The sequence below is a fragment of the Papilio machaon genome, chromosome 6 (assembly GCF_912999745.1).
Source record: "Papilio machaon chromosome 6, ilPapMach1.1, whole genome shotgun sequence".
Lineage (NCBI taxonomy): Eukaryota > Metazoa > Arthropoda > Insecta > Lepidoptera > Papilionidae > Papilio > Papilio machaon.
In genome coordinates, this window is record NC_059991.1 from 3,165,169 (window position 1) to 3,185,458 (window position 20,290).

General features: G+C 31.9%; 5 protein-coding genes across 5 annotated transcripts; 4 read left to right on the forward strand and 1 right to left on the reverse strand.

Moving 5' to 3' along the window:
* Nucleotides 1-926: 926 nt before the first annotated feature.
* Nucleotides 927-3,452, forward strand: LOC106716691. The gene is made up of 4 exons (XM_014510258.2): nucleotides 927-1,133; nucleotides 1,949-2,057; nucleotides 2,225-2,399; nucleotides 3,219-3,452. The coding sequence occupies exons 1-4, from the start codon at nucleotides 1,110-1,112 to the stop codon at nucleotides 3,421-3,423; spliced, it is 513 nt and encodes a 170-aa protein (XP_014365744.2). The 5' UTR covers nucleotides 927-1,109; the 3' UTR covers nucleotides 3,424-3,452.
* A 484-nt stretch (nucleotides 3,453-3,936) lies between these two features.
* LOC106716528 lies at nucleotides 3,937-4,829 on the forward strand. Its single transcript, XM_014510051.2, has 3 exons — nucleotides 3,937-3,982; nucleotides 4,039-4,234; nucleotides 4,451-4,829. Exons 1-3 carry the CDS (start codon nucleotides 3,937-3,939, stop codon nucleotides 4,827-4,829), a joined length of 621 nt encoding a protein of 206 aa, XP_014365537.2.
* Nucleotides 4,830-4,883: 54 nt separating this feature from the next.
* Nucleotides 4,884-7,934, reverse strand: LOC106716725. The gene is made up of 8 exons (XM_045678393.1): nucleotides 7,909-7,934; nucleotides 6,982-7,087; nucleotides 6,785-6,898; nucleotides 6,684-6,703; nucleotides 6,348-6,484; nucleotides 6,097-6,285; nucleotides 5,775-6,024; nucleotides 4,884-5,069 (listed from the first exon to the last, which is right to left on the reverse strand). The coding sequence occupies exons 1-8, from the start codon at nucleotides 7,921-7,923 to the stop codon at nucleotides 4,884-4,886; spliced, it is 1,017 nt and encodes a 338-aa protein (XP_045534349.1). The 5' UTR covers nucleotides 7,924-7,934.
* Nucleotides 7,935-9,949: 2,015 nt separating this feature from the next.
* LOC106716683 (cuticle protein 19) lies at nucleotides 9,950-14,923 on the forward strand. Its single transcript, XM_045678337.1, has 4 exons — nucleotides 9,950-9,982; nucleotides 11,901-12,062; nucleotides 14,373-14,469; nucleotides 14,751-14,923. The coding sequence occupies exons 1-4, from the start codon at nucleotides 9,971-9,973 to the stop codon at nucleotides 14,897-14,899; spliced, it is 420 nt and encodes a 139-aa protein (XP_045534293.1). The 5' UTR covers nucleotides 9,950-9,970; the 3' UTR covers nucleotides 14,900-14,923.
* Nucleotides 14,924-16,807: 1,884 nt separating this feature from the next.
* Nucleotides 16,808-19,441, forward strand: LOC106716675 (cuticle protein 19). Its single transcript, XM_014510242.2, has 4 exons — nucleotides 16,808-16,959; nucleotides 17,804-17,900; nucleotides 18,204-18,434; nucleotides 19,181-19,441. The coding sequence occupies exons 1-4, from the start codon at nucleotides 16,861-16,863 to the stop codon at nucleotides 19,270-19,272; spliced, it is 519 nt and encodes a 172-aa protein (XP_014365728.2). The 5' UTR covers nucleotides 16,808-16,860; the 3' UTR covers nucleotides 19,273-19,441.
* Nucleotides 19,442-20,290: the final 849 nt, after the last annotated feature.

Genomic DNA, 20,290 nt, shown 5'->3' on the forward strand with positions numbered 1-20,290 from the left:
TTTTTAGTGTTTCTCCTATTTAAAAAGTATGCTATCCATAAAGTCATGCGTGGGCATTAGGCGTAGGTACGCACGTTAAATATGTCATGAAATGCCAAATACGTGTTTACGATATCACTCTTTTGAGAAGAATTGAGCTTTTATATCTTCAATGTAATCAAATGACGATTTGAGAATAATAATGTAACTGTTCATTTTATTACCTTACATCGTTTTTAGTTTATAAAAATCAGATGTTTTATTATCTACGATACTTTAGAAAATGATCGTCAACATACAGAAAACGTAATGCGTGATTTAGCGAAAACAAAGTAAAATAAAATATGATTAAAACTTTATCTTCTCTGGACTAGAATTAGAACCTAAGTAGAGAGCCTGGCACTTCTGCTGTTGTTGATTGATAGACCCAAAATACGAACTAAAAAATCTTGCAACACTTTATCATATTTTTTTTGTGCGTGACAGGCACTCAATTACACACTTCTAACTAACAACCCCATACCCTAACTTATAAAAGTTTGGGTTGGAATTACAATTGCATTTAATTAACAGTGGACCTAGCACGAATATTTGTGTCAATCGTCTTCGTATCGTCATTGTCAATTATGTCAAAATAAGTATAAGATTATTGGTGTACTTTACACTCGATAAAAATTGGTATTGCCCAAATTTTAGTACAAATTTTGTCGATGTACTTGAACTTGGTAGCTCACTGTGTGCAATGACTCAACCTTGAAAAGTGCACTTATGTATGACTGCACTTAAAAAGGAACAATGTTTTTGTATTTAAATATAAATGCAAATTACGTGTTCTCTAGCCACCGCCATACATCCGACAACCGCTTACGTCGCCACATAACTCCTTATCCCGCTGTATGACATCACTTTGGAACGGATACGGGCGAAATTGCCTTCACCCACAAAGTTTACGCGCCTTATACACTGCTGTTGTTTTTTTGCAAACTAAAAGCCATTAAAAGGAGGTGACTATAAGGGGAATCACGTATGCTCGGCGCTCGTTTGACCGTGTACACACTTCCTACAACAAGCCACAATAGAAAAATATTCACAAAAAAGAATTTGTCAATAGTGACAACTTTCGAACGAAAATGGCAATGGCACTACTTTTAAAGGTAAGGCTTTACCTTGTTTATTTTTAATAATTGTTGATAGATTTAGTAAAATTTGCACGTTTACCTAGTTGTTTGAATCGGCAGAGAACTTACTCTTATTTCTATAATATGACGTTTTTTTAGTAAGTAAACTGTAACGGATACTAAACTAAGTTTTGTTTGTTGACTAAAATACTAGATGCACTTAGATGTGTTTCGATAAAGAAAAGACAAAAAGACGGTTTATATTTGAAATTTTAATTCGTCTTATACCGTCTTATACCTTGTACCGTTTCAAGTGTGTTAAACATTTTCGTAGTCTGAAACTAAGTAAAAATGTTGTGTAAAATTTTTCATAAATAAGTAATTGTTTTGAATTATTATTGTGTTTTTGATGTAATTTGCTAAATAATGTTTCAATTAATCAAAGAAACATGACTTAATCCTACAAGGTATGTACGTTTCTGTATCAGTTTTGATATATGAGCTCAGTGGTTCTTACGTTAAGTAAAGCACGTCCGACACGGGATTATACGGACACAAGACAAATTCCATCCATTTGTCAGGATGACGTTAATAATAAAAAAAAGTTTGTTCTAATTGATATAATATACGGAATCATTTGTAAAGTTACGAAGTTACGCCCTTTTCTTAAATCTAATTAATTAGGATTCACAGTGGTTTTATAATTATAGAAGTACTTTACAAGTACATGTTTATAATGTGTAATATTTTTTAAAATACTGATTCTAACCACACTTGATCTAGTAAACACTGTTCGAGACAAACAGACGTTTCATAAGTGAAAACTCACCGTTATATTTAAATGTCTTCAGGTTCTGGCTATAGCGAGCGTGATTTTGTATAACAGAGGTGTCCAATCATCATCTAGAATTAAAAGACTCAGTTTGGCAGAACCAATGCCGGCACATTATTATGGACAAGGTATAATATTTAATAATTTATAGCTTATAGCATTACTATTTAATCTGAAATGATAAATTTTAAACTAGTTATTTCTTCTGAAAGTAAACTACGAGCATGGGAGTGTAATAGAAAGAAGACAGGAGGGGGACAGAAGAGGATATACATAATATTCTGTAATCTTACAGGTGATCCAGGATCTTATTCTTTCGGATATGACGTGTCCGACCCAGAGACGGATAACATTCAGTATCGAAAGGAAGAGAGGTTTCCAAACGGTACCGTAGTAGGTAGTTATGGATACTTGGATCCCTTTGGACGTACGCGTCGCTTTCAATATGTAGCTGATGGAGATGGCTACAGGTAAATTTTTATACAGATCTTTTCTTTAAACCAGTCTCTTTGCTCATGTAGAGCGACAGGTTCGACATGAGTAATATAAAGTATAAGCGCCTGTGCATATTAAAAAGCAAACATGCTTAACAAAAACTAATTAAATGTTCTAATAAAAGGAATTTGGAACTTTCCTTTTTCATTTTCTTTTTCTTCACTTATCATCATAACCTATTTTTAAGTTGTAATTTTTTGGATAAATAAATTTTATGACTAGTCAAATATATAACAATACGCAATAAGAGCGTCGGTGGTTTAGCACTTGACTTGTAATCTGCAGCGTCGGCAAATTCTGGGTTCAAACCCCGCCATGTATCAATGTGTTTTTCGATTTTTGATTTACATATATACATTTATCTGACGTTCTTACGTTGAAAGAAAACATCGTAATGCAACCTGCACATATCTGCGAAGAGAATTTAAATATATGTCTATGTTTGAAGTATGGATTATGACCTATAGTCACCCCTGACTTAGGTTCTGAGCCCCTTGGGGACGTATAGTGGTCTAATTATAATGGAATATATCACAAGTCAAGTTCATATTCATTATTCACGTTCACAATAACGTCTCATTTTAAAACATTTCTCGTTGTACAATATTATTAGTAACAATGTTCAAAATCTTACTACGACAAGGCAAGACAATGGCGAAGGAACGTAGCTTTAGTAATAAATGTACAATTGAGAAGACGGGAAAAGCTCTTATAATATACAATATAAGACAAATCAATATTTCCTACTTTCAATACCTATGCAAATTTATAATGAGAAAACCATTTATTTCCAGAGTCGTAAGCAACACACTGATGGATGATAAATTTCATATATTCAATGGTCAAAAAGCTAGTACTGAATCTTCTATCACTTGGACGCGTCCCGCTAAGAAAAAGAAAAAAACACAAGAAGTAAAACCAACAAATGTTTTAAACTTGCTAACAAACATGAACAAGTACTACCAACTGAAACCTCCAAGTTATTACGCGATCGAGTGAAGATATATGTACTCGTATAAGTAGAAGAATAAGAATAATAAAAAATGTTATTAATAATTGGTATAAATAAACTAGGAAAAATTGTGAAAAGTATGTGTTTTTTTTAAATGTAAAATTATTATGAAAATATCGTGAAAAATCTATGACGTTTATACAAAAACTATTTTGAAATTTTGAAATGATATGTCAGATGTCAACATAAATAAAAATGTCTTAACGTGTTTAATAAAAATGATATTAAATAAACAGCAAAGTCTTTTGAGATTTATTTTGATTTTATTTCTACTAAAATTTGTCAATTGTAAGTAAAGTTTATTATTTCAATAGCAAATCATAGGAAATCGTATCTAGATAAATACTAAAGTCAATAAACACAATTCCTTACAATGTAGAGGTAAAATGCTTTCCTGTTTTCCTCCAAAAAGGAGTACGTTCTTTTGAATGTCCTAAGTTGTGTTGATTTAAAAATGTCCATAGAGATCGATTATTTCCTAGGTCTTGTTGGGAAAAAAAATGACTGAAAAATTCTCGAGTACGATAACCAACCAAGATGTGGATAGTATTCGAGAATTACGCGTTATGCCAAAACTCTGCATTAGGAATTGTTTGCAACAGTTTGGACATTTCATTTTTATACATGTTACTTTTATACATCAGGTTATCCGCTGGGTAGAGATAATTTAATTAATAAAATTAGCATAAAGGAAGAAAAACATTTTCCCAATGGCACTGTTACTGGGCATTACAAGTACATAGATAAGGAAGGAGTTCCAGTACATGTAAGATATTACGCAGACGATACAGGATATGGGTAAGTTATAAATTGTATTCATTTTAAAAACACAACAAATCAATGAGCGATTTTAACTACTTTTAACAGCACATTTTATTATAAGGTATGTTGGTTCTTGCATGGCTAAAATGCAGCAGTAGCCGCTGCCCATAGTTATCTAAATAATGTTATAAATGCACTTCATAGCTTTGTACCTTTAATTTTGGCTTTTGATCACAATACCTATTATTTCAGCGTTGAATTGAAAAGTATGAAAGTGTTAGACGGATCCATTGATCAAGACAACACTCATTTAGAAAAGCAACAAAAATCAGATAATCTGTGGCCGCCGCTTGATTCATCCACTGATTTTTCACAAGATTATCCAAACACTATAAACAACCCTTCGAACACAACTAAAAACAAGTTCCTTTCACTCAATGATTTAACTAAAGGTGATAAATCCCTCTACCCGAAGAAGGCTTACAAGAACTCACCGGATTATGAAATATATTTGCAAAATGAAGTTCACGCACCGAAATGTGGGCAGAATAAAGTGCGAATTTATATTGACAAGGGCAAAAGAAAATCTCGTGAAGCATCTAATGTGGCTACTTATAAGTATTTCGACTAATTCTAGAATAATTATTTTATCTAGAAATAAAAATACCTAGTAAATGACGTTTTTTTATTTTAAAAGATTAATATACACATGAATCTGTTCCTGGTCGTCTAACAATTTAGGTAGAGAATGGTATCTTAATAACAAACATTCTGGACTCTTAAATACACTTGTAGGGTCCTGATGCTGACTGATATCTAAACCTTCTCCAATGTAACTGTAACCTAAAATGTTGTCGCGTTTAACTTTTACCTGGAAATAGAAACGAAGCGAAGTGTAAACATTAAGTAGAATTTAACGTCAAATAAGACTAGTATGACATCATCATCTATCACTATACGTCCCCACCGAGGATCACGGAGCCTAACCAAGTAAGGGGTGACTAGGCCATAGTCAATCACGCTGGCACAGTGCCGGTTGGTTGACTTCACACATATCTTTGAATTTATTCTCAGACATGTTGTAGGTTGCATCCCGATGTTTTCCTTCGCCGTAAGAACGTCGGATAAATGTAATGACATGCAATGATTAAAATCATTACTTATTTGATATAAGACAGATGAATTGAACCAAAAAGAAAATTACTAAAATCAAATTACGTCGGTAAAATTTGAATGAATAAATGAACTGAAATGAAATTTACGTAGAGTGAATTGAATAAGGAAGTTAACAAGTCCATTGACGGCGCTGTAGTTGGCATGCATATCGCGCACTGCCTCGGAACCGATTGATGCATCTGAATGGAGCGATGAGAAAACTTGAATTTCTGATTCGTCGCGTTCCGCCACGCTAGTTACGTAATGATAGATTCAGATAGCAATATTTTATGTATCTATCTTCTGTATTTCTATATAAAAGTCTCAGTTACAATGACCATTTACTTACAATAGCATCAGTTCAGTAATAAGATTTTGTAAAAAAACTATAGAGCTAAATTATAGCAAATAAACAACTTACACAGCACACTTGTTTAAATTCAGTTAATCGACAAATCCAAATAATTATGTCTTCTTGCATTTCTTTTACTTGCTGTAATGAAGATTTTTGTACATGTTGAGAAAATTTATCTTTTTTTTCAAGATCTGCATCTCCGTTTTTATCTTGTAGACCGAGATTGGAGTTAAAAAGGTTTTCAGATTGCTTATCTTCATGGATTATGTAACCTTCATGCACTTTAGCTGCCATAAGCATTAAAGAACCCGTACTTCTAGAAATAAAAAAAGTTTCGCGATTAGTATAAATTTTATCTACACATTGTTTTGTACGTTATTATACTTACCCTATTGGATTTATAATAGCCACACATTTGGTATCTTTTGACAAATTTATTGGTTTTAAGTAAATCTTCAAAGTTTTCCTCATGTTAATCGGTAATGTGGCTATTTCTGAATGATCGAAGTGGAAATGTTTCAATATTGAATTAAATGCAACTGTCTTTTTGCAGCATGACATTGGACAAGTAATAGGCCTGAAAATGTTTTTTAGTAAGAAGTTTTATTAAAAATACATTTTTAAATCTAAAATATTTACCTTATGTTAATTTTTTCCGTTTCATGATTAGTACTATCATGGCTATTGATAAGGCTCTTTATACTTTCATTGTTGTCGAAACTGAAATTCTTGTAAACTACGGTGGTTTCATGTGCATTACTGGTCTGTCTTAAGTTCTGAAAATTAAATTTATACTTAATCCTTTATGATAGAAAGAAAACATGCAATTTTTATGGAAAGTTTTTCTATAAGTTAGTCGTAATGACGAAGAATGAGAGTTTTATAGATCGGAAAAAAATATGAATAAATGACCTTTTTAAGATATTTTGTTTTATCTGTGCTTTCAGGCTTGTATTTACTTGTTTTTCTTCTAACGTTTTCATCAATCATTTTTTCTGTGAAATTAATAAATTAATTTCAACAACTTGGTTTATAAAAAAAAACTATATTTCATTTTGAGAAATAATTAAGCTTACTAGATTTTTGTTTAATATAATCACCACCCGCTAAATCATTTAGTGTATTATATTCAACATCTGTTTTATCTTCCCCTGCGTGTTCAGAAACTTCGTGTGTAGCATTTAGATCGACTAAAAGTATAAATAGTAATTGAAATCAAAAATTACTTTAAAAATGATGCAGTAAATAACAAATGAATATTTAAAGGAAATACCGTCACAGTTTATACAAATAGTATGACCAGATTCACAGATATATGCGCTGTGCTTTGGTGTTATATTTTTGCACAGTTCACATTGTAAGTTTCCTGTATCAAAAATCTGAAAAATGAAAAAGTTTTGATTACTAAAATAAGTGAATTATAAAGCTTGTGAAACAGTTGGTCAATTAAAATAATATTTCTAGACCCGAAGAATCCATTGTCCTGTCTTCAAACTCTACATAACATGCTATCAGTGAATACTGCTACAGTTTAGTTGAAAGGTGAAGAAGTAAGGGTGAGTTCATTAATTTATATAATTCCATCAAAACAATATCGAAATCAAATTATATCGATACTCAATTCAGATGGAATAGACACAAGTCTCGGGAATAAGGGATTAGATATCCCAGAGTTATTGTTATCTTAAGACGGACTGGACAAGCACCCATATCATGCAAATTGATGTTGGTATTCTGTCGGGATTGAGTATTTCTCTTTGTTGCTTGACGTATCTGGATGTCTATCAAATATTAATCACTAGAAATATATAATTAATATATAGAAACATAATTATTATATTATATTTCATGGATTACTACTATTATCGTATATATTACCAGGGTAACATAGATGACACGTTACTATAACGTCACAAAGTACGTGCATTGCTTTACAATTTATTTACATGGTACATATGTTACATAAGATTATGTAAGGTTTATAATTCTATATGTTAATTTTGTTCATAGTACACTACTTCGGTTTATTATAGCAGGAGTGAATCTAGCGAAAGTGACTTCGATTCGTCTTAATAACATAACTATGTAAAATAGGTTACGAATCCGGACAATACTTGAATTTAAAAAAAGTCACGTTAACATTTACACGAACAGGCGCAACAATAAAACTATTTCCGTTTATGACAAACAAAATAGATACCTTGTTTAAAAACATTATATACAATAAATAAATATATCAAAATCGTAGAAAATATTTTGATAGCTTCCAAAGAGTATGTAACTACTTCGTAGCTTTGATAGCTTCATTGAAACAATACTTTTACCGACTGTCATCGGTAAAATAATTTATTAATTATAATACAACCTTTTTGATGCAAACCTGGTGAAATATTTTCTATTTTTATCATAAGACCTGGTCAAATCACTCTTTAAAACCACATCTCGTTTCCATAACCAAATTAAAAATCTGCAGCCAACATACAGTACATCATTTTGTTACCAATTTCTGTGCGATGAATTGTCTATCGTCAATCCTACAATAAAACGAAACAATGTTCATCCCGCGTATCTATGGAGATAGGAAAAAGCAAATATCTACAATAGTATAAAAAATTCAATACATTAAAGTTTGTTAAAGTAGTTTTATTTAACCGTCAATATGTAGGTGACTATGCTGCGACCTAAAATTACATATTGTTAAATAAATTAAACGTAATAAGGAAAGCGTGACACCACGGATACGAAAGCTTACGTAACTCCTTACGCATTAGTGACATATTGTAATAAAATATTTTATGGTATTGAGTTAGTATAATAGAAAATAACATTACTTGCAATATTTTATTAGGTAACCTTTAATAAGACTTGATACAGTTTTGTAAATCTTATTGCTTCCATTACAATTTTGCACAATACTATGTTTAATTTTAAACCTAAACGATGAATAAGACATACATACTTATTTAGTTACTAGCAATCGCCCGCGACTCCGCCCGCGCGAAGTTTAAAGAAACACAATAAGTAGCCTATGTGTTCTGCCAGACGATGATTTACATCTATGCCAAATTTCATCGAGATCCGTTGAGCCGTTCTGGAGATACCTTTCAACAAATATCCATTCATCCATCCATCCAAACATTCGCATTTATAACATTATTAAGATGTATTATATAACTTTCAATTCAGCTGAAAACGAATCAAATTATCTCGTAGCAATCAGATAGAACTCATTTCTTCAACATATACACATGGATATGTTTTCATTTTCAAACAGATCGTAAACCTATAGAATACTAAATTAGGTGTGTATCGATCTCTTAAAATTAATTATTAAGTGCAAACCTAAGATAAAATTAAATTTGGCAAATCAAATGGCTTTGTAAGCTACGTCTTTGGGACAAATAAGTTGTCACTACTTTGTCTGACGTATTATGGAGAATTGAAGAGTAATAATCAGCTTTTTCTTATTGCATGTAATGTTCCACATAACCAGTCAATCATGCAGTTCCATAACCAAAGTATTTAAATCGTAATAGCAACGGCGCTTATTATGTTGTTGTATTGTTCAACAAGACAAAGAATCATTCACACGTCATTTTTATCTACTTTTAATGACTGGAATAGTTTTGAAAAAAAAAAAACCATGAGGTAAGGGTTACTAGTTGCGCTTGCCAGTGATGCTCTAATAATTTTATAAGTCTATAGTTAATAAGAAAATTTTAAAGGTTTAGGGATAGGTAGTAAGGGTTAATGTTAAGTTATCCATTAAGTTAAATTTCCAATAAACTATGATGTTCTTTATTAAATTGTAATAGCCTTTAATTAACAATTTTCCACGACGTTTCAATATATTTTGTGATAGCATCATAATTCACAGATTTTGTTGTCTTTTTTAAAATTTTACATAATTGTATGAGAAAAATTAAAATAAATAACAGACCAAGTGTATGATTACGTCTGATCTGAAATCATTGGCGTGAAATAGAAAATTACTATTCTAATTTAAATATGAATTAAATTGTTAATATCTTCAAATTTAATATATTTTTCGTAGTATTCAAAATGCTCGCTGCAACCCACCACTGACCGTACAGTATCATATAAATGCACGGAGACGTTTCACTAGCTACATTCAATACATTGACTTCTAATCGTGTCATACATTTTTTACGTTTAAATTATTTAAGCGCCAAACTCGATTTGTGTTTTGTTTTGATTTTTTTGTTTTTATTGCTAGTGTTTTGTTTAAAAAAACTTTTACAATGGCCTTGAAGGTAAGCTGTTTAAAATATTATTCATGTAAAAAATAAATAATTCTTATTACAACAAAACACACTACAGACTTAACGAAAGCTTTTTAATTTTAAAGTATCAAACTATGCTTTGTTATTTTTATAGAAATAAAATAAGTGAAGCCATTTCTGTTTATTTACAGTTTCTGATTAAACTTTTTTGTTCCTGTTTAATGCGTTGGTGTTAAAAACAACTAATTAAATTTATTAGCATACGGAAAGATTTCCTTCCTTTGTGGCATTGGAGCGAGTCGATTGAAAGTTGTCAAGGGGAAATTTATAACTTAAAAAGTTATTTTTACTCCAATTACCTATAATCACAGGTGGGCACAGTTAATCGAAAAGTTAACTTCGTTAATCGTTAATTCGTTAATTAAAAAATTAACTTCGTTAATCGTTAAAGCGTTAAATTCTCGAAAATTTAACGCAAGTTAAAGTTAATCGTTAACAGTTAACCATACCAAAATTTTACATACTAATTTCACACTTATTGTGGCGACACTTGTTTAAAATAGTAATTTGACTATACATTCTATAACACATTAGTATTAAAGACAAGTATGAATGCATTATACATAGTATATTTCATTACGAATGCGGAGAGCCTGTCATTGCAAAGACAGACAAATGTCTACCCGAGCCGAAGCGCAGCCGAAGGTGAGACTTGACAGTTGGAACAAGTTGTAATGACAGTTTCGCACGTGTACTAAACAACTATTTTTGATACAGTTGCGAAAAAATGAAGCAATTTAATAGAATAATACAAACACAATAACGAGTTTAGTGTATATTAACTAAAATGTTTGGAAAATGGCGCCAACCGTAAAAGAATACAAACAGAGTTTTTTTTTCTGTTTTCTTCACCCATTCTGGGTAGGCAAAGGGAACTATGCCCAAACAGCCAAGTCTTCAGTAGATTATTTTTATTGATATGAAATGAAAATGAAATTTAATGAGATTAAATAAAATGAAACCTAACCTAAAACATTGAATTAAATCATTAAATCTGAAATTGTAACAAATTAGGAGCTTCTTTTTAGAAATATTTGCATGAATCATAAAAACTTCCATGATTTTTTTTTTGTAAAAACTTCGTGGTTGTTTTTTTCTTTTCAATAGACATTATTTTGACAGTTGGGAAAGAGAACGCACGAGTTTGGAAAAGCTAAAGAAAAATCACGAGTAAAAAAGTGTTTTAATACAGTTGCTCAAAAAGTGGCGTATTGCAGGGATGATGACCGTTCGGAATGTGGGCATACTCGACATACTCGTGCTTTTATATACTCGTAATGAAATATACTATTTCGAACCTTCTTTTGATTTTGTCCTGTTGGTCATGTCTTTCCCGGACGCTCTGATGCATCACACTTGCACGCGAACTTCACATATATCAATTATCAACTCGTTCGTTCACCATTCGAGTCGCCGACAGTCGCCCAAAATAGCTGAACTTACGAGCGTGGCGTGGCACGTAATTTAAACAAAATGACAGCACGTCTCTAAGATTCTAATTTAACGATTAACGGACTTTTATTAACGGAAGTTGAGTTTAACGGAAGTTAACAAAAGCGTTAACACTTTTTGAAGTTAACTTAAAAGTTAATCCGTTAAGCAAAATGTTAACTTCGTTAATTAACGATTAACGGATTAACGAGTTAATGCCCAGCTCTGCCTATAATTTTCTTATTGTTTTTGATACTAAGTTATTTCTACAATTTTATACTTCATTTTTGTTTGTTCATGTTGTCATTTTTTTTTTAAATAAAGAAGTAAAATGTTTACGCACTTTGTCGACGGTGCATACCTGGTTGACGGGTCACTAGACTGATTCCAGCGTAGTGACTCGTCTTATAGGATCAAGGTTCAATGTTTCTTAACAGATTAAATTGTTTTATTCCAGCTTGCATTGTTAGTGTTGTTCGCGGCGTGCGCTCACGGCCGGCTCTTCACGTACTATCGGCCTGCAGATTTGCACCCGGAGCCAGCTCTCGTCCACGAGGAGCCACAGTTGGTGTTTGATCATCATCATCATATATCTGAAGACGAACACGTTGATTATTATGTAAGTACTTAAAATTAATTATACTCAAAGCTACTGAGAAATTTCTTGCTTTTCAATCATGTCTACTCGTTGTACTTAGAATGAAATGTTTTTTTTTTAACCTTACAATAACTTACAACAACAGAGGGATTTAATTAACTAAAAAACTCTTTAACATTTCGTATTGTAAGTCCAAGTAAGTTTTATTTTAATTTATTTAAATCCTTATTCTGATTTGGAGATAGAAAATGTGAGCATTTTAAAGCTTTTAGCGCAAAACTTTTTTTGTATTGCAAATCCGCTTAGAATGTTTTGAATGAGAAGAGACAAGGTAAAGTTATTGAACCTAGAGGTTTATAAACTAACCTCTGTTCACATATCTGGTTCTCCAGCCAGTTCCGCTTCGATTGCACTTTCCTTCGATCACTTTCTTTGATACAACCTTTACAGTTTTACTGGCAACTTTTATTTTTAGATCGACTGTTATTTTTTTTTATTATACTGAATTCATTTTGTTTCCCATCAAAATAATTACATTTCATAATTATTACTATATTATTAAATGTAACGAGAAATTGCAACCAGTATCTTTATGAATAAAAAGTTTCGACACATTTACTGTGGCAAATAAGAAATATAAAGGTAACACAAAATTAATTATTGAAATATGGAATTATACTTCAAAAATATTATTATTTACTTATAAATTAAAGTTATGTGCTGTCGTAACTTTCAACCATATTAGCAAAGCAATATGTAAGTAAGAAAATTGTATAGGTTGTATCATAAAATGTCTGTTAGATCCAGCTTTAGTTTCAGTTGTAGCTTTCTCTAATTGCTCCAAACAATGGTTAAACGTTTCCACCGAACATCGTTTTCTGTATAGCAAGGTGCAAGTAAAAAAATCTTTCGTCTCTTTGTGAGGAAAGTATTCCTCACTGACGAGGTTGCTCTTCCTGTGAAATATACCATCGGATAAGTGCGAGCTGTTTGGTACAAATATAAGCGGAAACAGACCTTTTATAAAACGCCTTTCTTTAGTAAATGTAGCTTTGACAATCAGCTTAATAGAAAAAACGACATTATGGTAGGTTCTAATGTCGAAACACCTAAATAAATTTTAGTATAGTTATACTAATATTCTTTTTTTTTCCGATAGAATAAAAGAGTGATGGCTGTATGTTTTTTATGTATTCATGACATCGTACCGTCCTTGAAAAGGAATAGTAGCGTGTTAATCTTACAATCTTACTAATATTATAAATGCGAATGTTTAGATGGATGCATGTTTGTTTGAAGGTATGTTCACGGCTGCATGGATCTCAATGAAATTTTGCATAGATGTAGAACATAGTTTGGAAGAATACATAGGCTATTAAGGTTTTGTTTAATTCCGTGTGGACGGAGCTGCGGGCGACAGCTAGTAATATTATATATACAAAAGTTTGTAAAGATGGATGTTTATTAGAAGGTATCTTCAGAATGGCTGCATAGATTTAGATGAAATTTTGTACAGAGATAGAAAACTCTCTGGAAGACCACATAGGTTACTTAGTAAGTTTTTTTTCGCCCGGACGTAGTCGCGGGTAAAAGCTAGTCTACTGTTCTTTGTTCACATTGCACGTGCTTTAGTTATCAGTTTGTGAAAAGTAGTTAAGTAAATTGAAAAATTATTCTTAACGTGATGAAATATTGGTGTATAAAACAGCTTTTATTATTTTTGATTCTAATGAAGTCACATACTTTCAGTAGATAGAAAAGAAAATTAAAATGTAATAAGCTATTTAAAATTACAGACGCTTATTTGCTTGACGTAAGCTTGAGTAATATAACTTAGGTAATAAATGTTCCCCGCACTTGGTTGTTCACTTGATAACAGCGTGGCGAAGGAAATGCTGTTGCGTAAGCGCATGTAAGTGTTTTTACCGTTTACATTGGGAGCGACGAAGCGCTAGGCGTTTCTAAAGAAATTTGTATTCTAGCACTTCCTTAAAACAATGCCAATTATGATTTTATGCTTCGCTTGCTCTTACAGTTGAATTTAGAACATTCTTTTATGAGACATTTTCCTATAGCAGTAGTATAGATTTGATAGAAATTAATTTAAGTTACTCTATGGACGTAATTAGATCGGTATGACGTAACAATAAAAAATATTATAGTTTACAACGCTTTCTACAGAGGGCGTATGCGAAGTGTTGTATAGTCGTAATATTTTTGAACTCTATCATATGCAGTTAAAAATAGGCAACACAAGTTGTTTTCTTAAAATGAAGGGTGTTCCGATAGCAATAAGAGAAATGTATTTAATCACCTTGTTCATGCTTACAGGCGTATCCGAAGTACGAGTTCAAATACGGCGTCAACGACTTCCACACGGGCGACATAAAGACTCATCACGAGAGCCGAGACGGTGACGTCGTAAAAGGTACTTTATTAGTTTTATTTATAATATGACAAAACATACGTTGACATGATATACGATAGCGATATCTTATATCCTAAGATTCTATAAAAACCCTCTCTAAATAGTTGACTAAGGTCATCATATTGCCTAATGGAAGACAAGCTTCTTCTACTAAAAGAATTAAGCTAAAGGCAGTGACTACTTACTAATAAGATTACAATGAAATCGTCGCAGTAACGCGCATATTAGATTTAATTTTAACCTAACTTTTTTTTTATAAATACTTGAATTTTTCTTTACAGGTCAATATACAGTAGTGGAACCCGACGGCTCAATTAGAACTGTGGACTACACCGCCGACAAACACAATGGTTTCAATGCTGTTGTTCACAGGACCGCACCAATAACTCCACACGAAGCGGCCCACTATAAATTTGCTGAGCATTATTAGATTTTTGCATAACAGTTTCGAAATAACTTAATTTTGATGACTATTACTTGTTAATTAATACTTCTTATTTAATTGGTTAGTAACTTAAACGTTACTTATTTATTTCCGTTATAACATAGATTATGTTATGTAGTTGTGTAGTAAGTTAAAAATATTATGTTTTCGATTGGACTCAATAATTCCGATCTCGTCGTTGTTATTTCTTGGATTATTTATTATTGTTGGTTTTACGCGTACCTGACCTATCATTAAATGTGTTACAATTAAGTCTTTGTAAATTTTAATATAAGTCGCAATGTTATTAATTTTTAAATGTCAATAAAATTAATTGAAGCTTAAAATATTACTCAATTTATTTATTTTATCCCATTGATGGTTATAACACGCTAAGTTTGTATGTACTGTACAAGTGTCCGATAAAATCAGCAGGGGTAACAAATGTGAATATAAGTTATAATAAATAGAAGAGGAAGAATAGAAATTATAATTGCACTTATCGTTGATTTCTGAGACCAAAATCTCTGTATAAAAAATATCAAAATCTGTCTAATTATTTTTGACAAAACCGAGATAACAATATGTTTTAGATATTGTAATAAGTTGTAAATTATAAAAAAAATATGTACTTAATTTCTATTATACAAATAAGTACTAAATTTACTTCAGCGCCCCGTGGTCGACATTTTCAGAACTAATAAACACTTAACTTGTTTTCCACAGTACAAGTTACTAATACTGCCACAGATGGCGCTATTCTAAGTTAGCTATCTTTGTAACATGCTATAAAATATACCTTTTCTAAACATTGTGAAGATGAATCATGTTAATCTCATAATAATCATAAAGCCTTATTAGAAATCTACAGAATAATTAATGATAAATTAAATTGTCATATTATATAAAAATAATCAAGTGAAGATAATATCAGTTGAATGTCATAAACCTTCTCTGGATGCCTTAGCCCAGTCATATTAAGTAATAATAACCAGTAATAAGGCCTGCGATCGCAATGTATCACAGAAAGAAGAATCATGTTTTTTAGAGCTTTTAGACTTCGAATTTAAGATGTGGCCCTCTGCAAAATTGAGTTTGACACCTTTGCCTTAGCCCCAACTGCTTTGCGTCCCTTTTTTTTTTCAAAATTCGTCTATCCCAAAACAAAAATGAATCGTATGAGATGACTTTCAGAATATTTTTGTTTGCTAAAGCTTCAAGTAGCTTAATTTGCATTACCTATTTAAAATGTATGAAATACATTGTATTTTTAAGGTATTGCAAAGTAACATTAGTGTAATTGTTATGTATCTGTACTATGGTGAACAGACGTTTGTGTACTTTTAACAACCATTACACAATCATGTCTTCGCGCACTCCATTTAACGCCCTAGTTTTCATGGGAACCGAATCAGTCCCTAAATGTTGTAGTTTAAATAAAACATCTACGAACACAGTTACAAACTCTAGCAATGACGAATGAAGATATAGCTTTAGGTGATTATAATTAGGACAGTTGGGAATATATACCTTCTAATGTATACATAGCCAAGATACATAACATAAAGTGACTAATATATCATAATATAAGATTGATTATAAGGGAAAATGTGTAACATATAAACATAAACACTTTCTAAAAAAATATCTCGATTATCACGGAAGTGTTCTGTTATAATCTAGACTATATGAAGGTTCACAGAAATCCAGCATATACATATAAAGAATGTAATCTGCATGCGCTGGGTCATTGAGCCGTGCGAAACTTTTCTCAATTATCCGCCCGATACGGTGCTCGCGAGGAAACTTCGTTTTCGGAAGAAGCTGAGCCCCGCCTACCAAGGCTGTCGTTCACTACTGAATAAGGCCACTTATAAATGCATGTGAACCCCCTATTGTACGACTCAGGGTTCAGACACATAGTAAGGCAGTCGTATCTTAAGATCTTATTTAATTTTTATACTATAATGTGGAGATATCAATGCTTGTTGTTAGCGATATTGCAAGTTGCATTTGCAAGACCAAAGATAAATTTAGGCTTTGAACACGGCTACAATGATTATTACGTAAGTATACGAGTATTTATTGTATGTTCACATTAACTTGTAGGAGGTTGTTAGACCCATCATTATTTGATTTGTACAGAATTTGATCACAATAGTATATTTGTTTTCATTAATTTAATTATAGCATTTCTATAAGTTTCGCTATTGTAAGGGAGACTTAAAATTACATAGAAATTAAAAAAATGTTAAACTATTAAAATAAGCGTGTGTTATGCGATTTAGGCAGAGTTTTAGTCAGAAATTTTTCCTTAAAAAAATTAAATGAACTCTAATATAAATCGGTCAATGGGTAAGTCAAAGCAAGTCTATATTAGTAAATAAATATAAATTTAGACAATATGTATACCTAATTAGGTGACAAATATGTTATGAAATCCAAACCGTAAACTTTTTAACGTCTAGTTATTTAAAAAAGTATGTGAAGTCATTCATACAATACCGTACATATTTCCTTTAATTCCGATTTATACAATAGGTTATTTGCTGTGACTTCCCATGCGTTGCATTGAAGTTACGTCTTTTCATTGCAAAGTTACGTTATGCAACACATATAGGTATACTATATGTGTGTCTTTTTATGTTGTTTACTATACAAACATGTCTGACTGGGTTTTAACCCACATTTTCTAATACATTATATTAGTGTTTGAAACCTCATTAAAATGTTGAAGATACGACTTAATTGTGTATTTAATTAACCTCATCTAGTAGTTAGAGTACTATTGGTTAGGACTTATATGGCGTGGAGAGTTGCTACCATTTTTGTTCCCATCGGGAAAATACTTCTAGGAGAAATAAGTGCTGCTTGCTGGATCAAGGGTGAATTCATTACTTCGATTTCCAGGAACGTCCACAATATGCTTTCACGTATGGAGTCGCTGATCATTCAACAGGCGACGTGAAGTCACAACATGAGAGTCGAGATGGAGACGTCGTCAAAGGTTGGTTTCTCTTCTTAAACACATTTGATAACGATGAAATATTTAATTAAATATACTGAATTTATGTGCAGGTGAAAAACAGTTTTTTCTTTAATTGATGAAAAAAAAAACCGATAATATACTAATTGTTTATTAGTATTAAGAGGCGGAGTTAAATTACGTTACGAGGTACATAGAAATTTTCTGTAACTGGAATACCGCGAACGAAGGCGACTGTACATGGGTATATTACCTCCAGTCGCCTAAACTGTTTGGTACTGATGTATGTAGGTATAAATGTTAAACAGTTGCTTTGTTTTCCAGGGCAATACTCCTTAGTGGAGCCAGATGGTTCCATACGTACTGTGGACTACACAGCTGACCCTGTGCACGGCTTCAACGCGGTTGTATCTAAAATTGGACCGAGTGTGCACGCAGCACCTGTGCATGTTACACCGATACCACCAGTACCTGTGCAACCGATCATAGGAGTTCTGCCAAAACCAGTGCAAGTTGTACCTAAGCAAATCATATACGCATCTCCGGCACCTTATGGTAAGACTTTTTTAGTGTTGGATTTATTATCTTTATTAAGGGTTCTGGTTTTTTAAATCGGATTTGGTCATAATGAGCGAGTTTTATTATCTCCTAGGTTTAGTTGAGAGAATAATAATGCCTTCTGTAGGAGATTCCGAAATCCTAACCTTAATTATTGTAGTCAAATTAACGCATAAAGTTGACTTTATCGAATACAATGTTTTGAACAGACTATAAAAACCATTTTCATTGTTGACATGGTCTAAGGAGCTCACGTCTTTATATCTAGTAGCAATGAACCATCAAGGTTTCGACACAATTCTTTCAATCACGACTCGAAAAAAAAACGTAAAGCATTGTTAAAGTATCCTTGTTTTAATCGTCACCTAGAATGAGACATATAGAATCATACATACTTAATGTGCTACTCAGAATCAGTTTGTGATCGTTTAAGTCGCAGATTGCTTTCACTAAATCTACAGATATTTAGGCAAATAATGTTATGTCTTTGATAAATATCTATTATCTATGAAGAGAAGTGACTTTAAGATATCTATATTACGGCGAATTGATATTATTCAGTTTTATCACGTACTATGTTCAGTAAAATCTCACAGACTAAAAAACAATGTGTAAAACAGATAAAACAGCGTCAGTACGGGTATGCCTAATTAGTAGCGGATAACGAATCGTAACTCCATTGTGTTAGGCGCACCATTGTTTATTCTTTGCGAAAGGAATTCACCTTTTGTTTTGTTTTTCAGCTTTTCCCAAGGTCGAGGGGCCGCACTATCCAGAATATGACGAATTTGAACTCGACGGACCGTATCAATTGTCATCAAAGAATTTTTATTAGGTTCCCATGTTCATGTTACATATTGTTAAAATGAAAAGGTACTGTTATATGAAGTTAAGGGTGTACACTACGTAATGCTTTTTAATAATTAGACATTTAGAATGCGCTGTTTAATCTTTGTTGTTGATTTATATTGAAACAGTTTTGTCAGTCATTTAATAACATTCATATACCCTAATATTTCTAACTGAAAATTGAATAAAAAATAAAGAAACTTCAGTTAGTCAAATTCGTGTATTTTATTTAACTTAATCATATAAATATATGAACAATTTATTCTTACTAATATTATAAATGCGAATATTCGGATGAATGGATTCATGTTTGATTGAAGGTATCTCCAGAAAGGCTCAACGGATCTAGATGAAATTCGACATAGATGTAGATCATAGACTGGAGGAACACATAGGCTACTTATTAGCTTTTTTTTAAGTCCGCCCGGACAAAGTCGCGGGCGTCAGCTAGTTATTATATTTGTAAGGAGCTTATATACCAGTGTGTTTGACAATTTGAATTTTCTTTCATTTTAGATGCACAGGAAAATGGCCAGTCCAGATATTGATAAAATATTGAATTCGTCTTCGAAGTCTTTTGTACAGAGTAGTTAATTGACGTGATTATAAATTACTGATGAATGTAGGCACGATATGTCTTCAGTAAATGAATTGTATAAATATAGAATAAATATTTAAAAGATGATGATTGGAATTTTTATGCATCTCCCAATTAAATGTATGATAAAAATAGGTGTATCCATAGCACGTATCTATTTTTATTATCTCTTTTGACTCAGTATTTCATAATAATAAAGCTAAGTCTATTATGTAAATATTATTTATAGGGCTAAGATATATAGTTTGCAAATTAGAGTTTTCTTTTCTTGATCCATGATTGTAATTTCCCTTCGCCTGATATTTTAAAATAGCAATGTATACGTTAGTGTAAGTCATGGAATTTGCAAAGAAGGTCTTGGCAGTAATTCAAAATGTAGTGATTCTCTCAAAGTTCCTTGTGTAAT